At 36.6% G+C, this 7,791-nt stretch overlaps 1 protein-coding gene across 16 annotated transcripts in view; it reads left to right on the top strand.

Moving 5' to 3' along the window:
• GULP1 (GULP PTB domain containing engulfment adaptor 1) overlaps positions 1-7,352 on the top strand; it is a 287,093-nt gene extending 279,741 nt beyond the window's left edge. For all 16 annotated transcript variants that reach the window (XM_048869679.2, XM_048869678.2, XM_048869672.2 and 13 more), the window contains one exon: positions 5,066-7,352. In XM_048869679.2, the coding sequence (XP_048725636.1) occupies positions 5,066-5,137 (72 nt within the window). In that variant the 3' untranslated portion in view covers positions 5,138-7,352. The remainder of the gene's footprint in view (positions 1-5,065) is intronic.
• Positions 7,353-7,791: the final 439 nt, after the last annotated feature.

The following is a 7,791-nucleotide window of genomic DNA, read 5'->3' on the forward strand; positions in this document are numbered from 1 at the left end:
ACAAAGCTTGAAAAGAGGAGGGTCCTGCACTGTCAGCACAGTCTCCAAAATCTCCCTAAAGTGCTTTTCAAAAATGGAGGGCCTGGCTCATTCCTTCCCCACCTACAGCAGGGATCACACTGGCCTGAGGCACCTGAAAGCACTACTCCCCTGTGCTATGTGCCATTTCTCACAATGTGCAGTGACGAGGACAGGACACCCTGCAAATACACAGGTTTCAGTGTGTCTCCTCAGGTACCATTTTTGTCATGGCCCTAGCTGGAGTTTAAAGCTGTCCTCCATGGCAGATGAATCTCTGTGGTCCCTCTGCTGGTGTACCTGCACCAATGAGCACTGGAGAGCATGCAGATTTTCCCCTCTGCGACATCAGGAATGAGTCAGTTCTTTGTATGTTTTAAGAGCTCAGGAAAGGTTTCATACATATTTAACTGAGGGTTTTAAATGTTAGCAGAGCAAATTTAGGTCTTAATTCTGTAAGCTTTACTTATGTAAGTAGTCCTTACTCATCAGAGTGCTCCCCTTGAAGTCATGAAGAGTATGTGTTGTACCAACACTGGTAATAATGTGTGCAAGGTCAGGGCATTAGCCTTTGTGTAAGTGGGCCCAACTCCATTCATTGCATTTAACTGAGACGTGCCCACTTACACCAGGTTTGTGTTTGGCCTCTGTCACCATGCCTCTGTGGGTCACAACTGAGAATAACAAATTCAGGACAAACTGCTGAGAAATAGGGCAGACACACCTCAAAACTGCTGGTTATTCTCCCACCAGACCAGCAACAAAATAAACTTCTGTTTCACCACACTGGCTAACAAGAAGTCACAAAAACAGTCTCCTTAGGGATTCCAGCACTAGACTTAATGATGAGTGGTTATTTAAAACCAGTTTCATCAACCAAAGGGTTCTTCTGATCCCAAACAACCAGCCACATACCCAGGCCAATATATAACTCAGATTTTACCCAAAAATCATGCTGCTGCCAATTCTTTAGTATCTAATATTTAAAGACAGGTTTCAGAGTAACAGCCGTGTTAGTCTGTATTCGCAAAAAGAAAAGGAGTACTTGTGGCACCTTAGAGACTAACCAATTTATTTAGGCATAAGCTTTCGTGAGCTACAGCTTACTTCATCGGATGCATACTGTGAAAAGTACAGAAGATCTTTTTATATACACAAACCATGAAAAAATGGGCGTTTACCACTACAAACACATTGTAAGGAGAGTGATCACTTTAGATAAGCTATTACCAGCAGGAAAGTGGGGTGGGGGGAGAGAAAACCTTTTGTAGTGGTAAACACCCATTTTTTTCATGGTTTGTGTGTATAAAAAGATCTTCTGTACTTTCCACAGTATGCATCCGATGAAGTGAGCTCTAGCTCACGAAAGCTTTTGCTTAAATAAATTGGTTAGTCTCTAAGGTGCCACAAGTACTCCTTAATATCTAAAGGTTTGTTTATAAAAAGGAAGAAAGAAAGTTGAGAGTTAAAAGTGGTTAAAAGAATCAAATATATACAATAATTGCAAGGTTCTTGGATCAGGCTTGTAGCAGTGATGGAATAAACTGTTAACTAGTTAAGTCTCTGGTTGCTCCCAAATCATTGCAAGGTCCTCAGCCCCTTGGTTAGAATGCTCCCATTAGTATAAGTTCATCGTCCAGACATTTGAGCAGGAAAGAGTCCAACTGGGAATGTTTTCAGGGCCTTTTATGTGGATGGAAACCCATTGTTCTAGTCTGGAAAATCACAGGTAACAAGATGCAGTTTGGAGTCACATGGGCAAGTCACATGTCCATGCATGCTTTGCTTAGTCATAGCAGAGGCCATTATCTACACTATCCTTAGAAGGTTTACATGAAAGACCCTCATTGTGGATAGGCGTCTTCCATGGTCCATTGTGAGTTAAGTGTTCTTTGATGGGCCATTCAACTTGAATAGTCCCTTCACAATGTGCTGACTAAATACCTTGTGGATGTTACCACAGAAGCAAACACTTGAAATACAGGTACATAGTTAATATTCATAACTTCAGATACAAACATGATACATCTGTACAAATAAGATAATAATATTCAGTAACCCATAACTTTTTCATAGACACCTTACATGTCACATTTTGTACAAGAGTTGATGCAATTATATAACAGTGGTAACAACAATGATCTACGTGGTCATATTTTAATCAAATAACATCACAGCCTCTAACTGGATTATTGTGTTTGCTTAGAACAATTCTTCTGTGTTTAAGGCTTTTGTGCTTTCATTCTGCATTGCCAGCTCTTGTGAAATCCATAAAAAAATGGGGCAAATTCACCAACATGCTCTGGCTACTTTATGCCACCCAGGCAATGCAACACAGTCACATACCCAGGCTGGTTCAACCAGGTCTACAACTGCTTAGTCTTGCTGAGCCATAATAGTGATTCTGGCCTGATCTTGGTAGAAATTGCTGTTAGAAAAATCTTTTGCTTGGAAAATCTCAGACCACATTATAATTAAACCCCTTGAGCTTTATTTTATTTCTCTTAATATTATTTTCCAGCCATTAATAATCCCAAATGGGATTATTAAATATTTTGACATTTTAAATTCTAGCATGTGACTTGAATTTTTTCATGAGTTGAGGCTAGCTGAAACTGTGAGTTTCCTTTTATCTTTAAAAGGTATCTTTTTGATGTACAACACATGCATGCTATTTATTCATGACAACCTAATGAGAGTTACAAGTGTACATAAATAGGAGACTATATCTTCAGAGTTTGAGTTTATATCTAACCACAGTAAGGGTGACTTCAAAATGATTATTTTGTCTTAGATGCTTTATAAAAACACATACTGTTTACTTCATACCGCATCAGCAACATTTCCCAAGTACATCTTACTATCAGGAAAAACCTGAAATGAGCATCACAGCAGGAGCTACTGTGGTTAAAATTATCTTGGCCTTTCCATTCAGCCCCCTACTTTTCTTCCAATTGCTCGTAAATGCAATATTTTCACTTATCAGAATGAAATTTTCCAGGCTTCGTCTCTGCTCAAAAGTGATGTTTTTTTAAAGTTCAAGCCAAAGTAGTTCAGCATTTTTTAAGATGAGGAGAGTGGGGAAAGACAACAAAAACACTTTCTCCATCATAAAAACAAAATGCTTTGGGTCAGATTCCTGCCCTTACTTACATTGAGTAGTATCTTACTTCACAAGTAGTCCTGCTAGAGTAAATGGGATTACTGATGGTGTAAAGTACTTCTCAATGAAAGGGTGGCAGAATCTGGCCTTTAATTTGTTTGTAAACACTTCTACCATGAACACAGAAGGAGAAAGCTGAAATTTGACATGAAAATAAAGAATAGTCTTGAGAACCATCTTTGAATTTTCTAACAGCAATCAGTTTTGATTTGACCAAATTATGTGATGATTTGATGATTTAACTGGGAATTGGTCCTGCTTTGAGCAGGGGGTTGGACTAGATGACCTTCAGGGGTCCCTTCCAACCCTGATATTCTATGATTCTATGTGCCTTTAAAATGTATTCCTTGAACATGCACATTGAATCCGCTATGATTGTTTTCACTTTTTAGCAATGCGCTTTGAGTGAAGGTAGGCTGTGCAGCACTTGCACGGTTGATTTAGCTGCACAGTGTTTGTTAAAGGTAACAGACCCAGGTGAAAGAGAATGTTAGAGTTCCATGGTTCCACACTGAGAAGTGAGGAAACAATAAAGTTAAGGTTGCTTATGTAACTTTAATGCTGACTGCTTGTGTGTATGGATTTTGCCACAACCTAGTGGTATGATCATATGCTGTTTCTCAAAAACAATATGATAACGGTATAGTTGTTGCTACAAATTTAGATACACAGGTGTAACATCTTTGAATATTTTATTCGTTCTCGTACACTGACACTGTTTTAATTGTTATAACAGTCCAGTATATATTAACTTAGACTTTTTATACGTTGAGGTCTCCTCTGTATAAGCTATGTCATATAAGAATTGTGCCTGGATTTTATGTGTGAAGAGCGAAGGAGGTGGCATAAGAAGCCTTCTTTACTGTTGTGTGATCCATATGGGATCTAGCACGTTTTGCAGCCTCTCTGTTAAATGGAGAAAAGGGGCTGTTATATCCCTATTTCTTTTGAGTTGGGGAGGTCTCCACCGCCCCATACATCTCCAGCCTGTAGTGTTGGTGAACCATGTGGAGATAGGTAGTTCCCCTGAGTAAGTTTGTAGAAACAGAAAGTTTTCTAGTGCTTCACCAGTGTCCTGAAGCATTCAGGGTAGTTTTGTTTTGTTTTTCAACCAGGAGGTCAACATTTCTTAGATCCAATTCAGGGGATGAGGCAGCTAACCTAGCTACGCACTCCTGGAAGTTGCAGTAACTGAAAGTGATAATCTCCCAGCAATATCCCTATTAAAATTGTAATAAGGAGTTTAATATATTGTGGGATTTACCATCCCTGGAGAAATATAGCAGTATTAGTAAGGATTCACATGGTGAATTTTTTGAAAAATTGTATCAGTTTAGTAAACACATGTAAAATACCAAAAATGTCATTATATGCCATTAAATCTTCAGAAGTTTTTCACATTAGTATAGCTACAAACCATTCTTTCATTCTTTTACCACTTGATATTATTCATTTTGTGTTTTAGGTGCATATTGTGTATTTACACTCTGTTTCATGTAGTATTTTCAGACATTTATGTATTTGTGCTACATTTTTTTCTTCTGCACCTACCCTGATTAAAAGGAACTTATTAAAACTCAGCCTTGGAATATGACCATATTTTAAAAACGTGCGTGATTCACTATGTGATGTTCTTTTTAAATTCAATTTGCATTTTTGCACAAAGCCAAAAGATTCTGACTTTCTGGCACTGAAATCTTGCATCCTTGGGACCTGTTCCTGTAAAATTGCTTAACTTGACTCACATGAATGGTGCCACTGGAGCCTATGAGGACTACTTATATGCCTACAGATAAGCATGCATTCAGGAGTTTGCAGGATTGGGGTTTATATATATGGAAAAAGACTATCTTTGTATTAACTATATCTGATTTTTTTTTACAGGAGGGGTTCAAAATGGGACTAACTCTTGAAGGCACAGTATTTTGTCTGGACCCGCTAGACAGCAGGTGCTGATGCCAAGACCAGAAGTTGGAAATTCTTATATGATCCTTTATTTTTAATCCAGAACAAGTATTATAGATGTTATTCATGTGCCAAAAAATATATTTTTAAACATGTTAACTCTTGTGAAGTTTGCTTCTGTAAAACTCCAAATTAGGTTCAATATTTCCCTGTACAAATGTAAAAAATCACACTTGTATATGAAATATGAATTAAATTACACTGTTGTATTTCTCGCTCTCATACTTGGACAGACATTTGCAATACCTAATGAGTATTCACTTTAAGCTGGGAAAGTCCTTTAATGAACTCATAGATACCTTTCTGTTAGAAGACAATATAATTTTTGCATAATATTTGCCTGGTGACATTTTAAAACTAATCACCTCAAGTCACTATTTAATTTCAGGTCAATAGGATGAGTATTGTACAGTAAAAATTTTAAATACCAATTAAGGAAGTAAAACTTACTGAAAATTAGTATGTACATAACAATTAAATCTGGATGCCATGTAATTAATTCGAGTTAACTGTACACAATCACTATACTATATGAATAATGTTATTGTTAGTCTATTACAGCTGTAATATTTTAGGCCTTTAATTCACATTTTAAAAAGTAAATATAACAGATTAATTGTCAATATGCTAGCTAATGTTTGATAAGTGCATTAGGGAGGTCTAGTATACATGTTACAGTTATTTTGTAAAATGGACAGACTTAATGCTATGCATTTCTGGTTTGATGTTTTACAGCTAAGCTAGTTGCACATATTGTATCATGTTTGTAATTTGGAATTCATTACATGACAGCTATATTTAATGTTCTGAAAACTAACACTTTCATCCTAAAGAACATGTGGTAACCCCACTGCATTCACTGGGGCTACTCGTGTGTAAAAGTACTCGCATGCCAACGTGTTTGCGGGGATGGGGCCTTCATATGTTGAGAAACAGTGTAGTGTTACTGTTAAATGTCATGCTGCAGCTCTACAGCTTACAGCAACAACTCAGTGCAAGCGACTAATGAAACCTTAAATACCCATAAATAGGTCACACAAAGAGCTAGATATTAAAAATATTTAAAGAAAGTAAGATTCTTGCATTGTGATGAATAATCACACACAGAAAATATTGCTGCTAGGTGTTAGTATGTTGTTGACTTGTCTATGCATACTTTTCATTACCCTTTAACATAAACAATAAGTGAACATTTGATTTGTGAATGTTTGCATTCAGCCACGAATTTGTTCCTTAATGTTTATACTTTGCCATGATTTTGTTCAGTATGTACAAATCATGCCCAAATTTTAGGCTAAGGATATTCCCTTCCATCCATAAAACCCTCATTAACCCCACCCTTTAACAACACACATAAGTAGAAAAAGAACTTTCAGGGGATTTTTAGTAGGGTTGGTTGGGGTCTTTTTTCCCTCAGAAAGACTCACTTTTTTGGTACATTATGGTTCATGAAACGTTCCTTTGAGCTTATTGTCGTAAGGTTTACACACACAAAAAAATGCATTTATGCAATATTACATTTAAGCATATATGCTTAGGCCCCAGTTCAGCCAAGTATTTAAGCACATATGTCATGTTAAGTATAAGCGTAGTCCCATTAGCATCAGTGGAGGCTACTCATTTGCTTGAAGTTAGGCATGTGCTTAAGTAACTTGCTGAACTGGGATCTTAATGTTCTACTTTAGGTAAGTCTTCCTCTCTGATTCTTTGCTCAACATTCATATACATATACACACACGCACGCACTCACACATATGTATAATCACTAATAAATACAGTAGTATATGTTTCATAAGCAAAAGTCTTTAGAATTTTGTTTGTCTTATAGTATTTTGGAATTTGTATAATGAGGATGTTTAGTAGCCATATCAATGGCTTTTTTTAACAAATAGAATTTGTATTTTTATTGTACTTTAAAAAGCTTTACGTAATAAGCATATATTTAGTGGCCATTTACTATCAATGGTAACACAATACTAAGATATTTGCACATTTTAAGAAACCTTTTTCTTTACTGATTTTTATGGCAATTGACTCTGCAAACGGCATGATTAAATATTATATAAATTGATCAGTACAAAAATACTTAAATCAATGCAACAGTGCATTTTTAATGAAAATGGTTAGTGATCTGGTTCAAAATTGTATTTCTATGTAATCTCAATTGTCCGTTTAATTTTGCCTAAAATAAATGTTTTTAAATAAATTGCATTTTAGAACATACTATTAATTCAGTAAAATACACAGAACTCAGTGGTGGGAAAGGCACATGAACACCATCTCAATAAGCCAAGAATTGTGTGGCAAGGGACCCAGTACTTGAAAGTCTTACACATGTGCTTAGCTTTACACATTGTGGGAGATCCTCGGCAGGTGTAAATTGTTGTAAGGTTACTCTTACTTACTGGAATTTGACCTCTTCTTCATGGGTGAGAGAAAGTTTCCAATAATAAGAGATGTCTCATGTCCCATACATCCTGATATTTCATACAGGTAAGTAGAAATATGCTCTGCTCCCCCAAATCACAAGTCTTGTTTTCATTCTTTGCCTGTCACCCAAAAATACTAATAAAGGTAGGGGGACTGATCCTTATCTTGTTTAAATTGCCATAGTGCCTGTAATGGTGTGGTTACCCCGCTCCTGA

Source organism: Caretta caretta, chromosome 11, assembly GCF_965140235.1.
Source record: "Caretta caretta isolate rCarCar2 chromosome 11, rCarCar1.hap1, whole genome shotgun sequence".
NCBI lineage: Eukaryota > Metazoa > Chordata > Testudines > Cheloniidae > Caretta > Caretta caretta.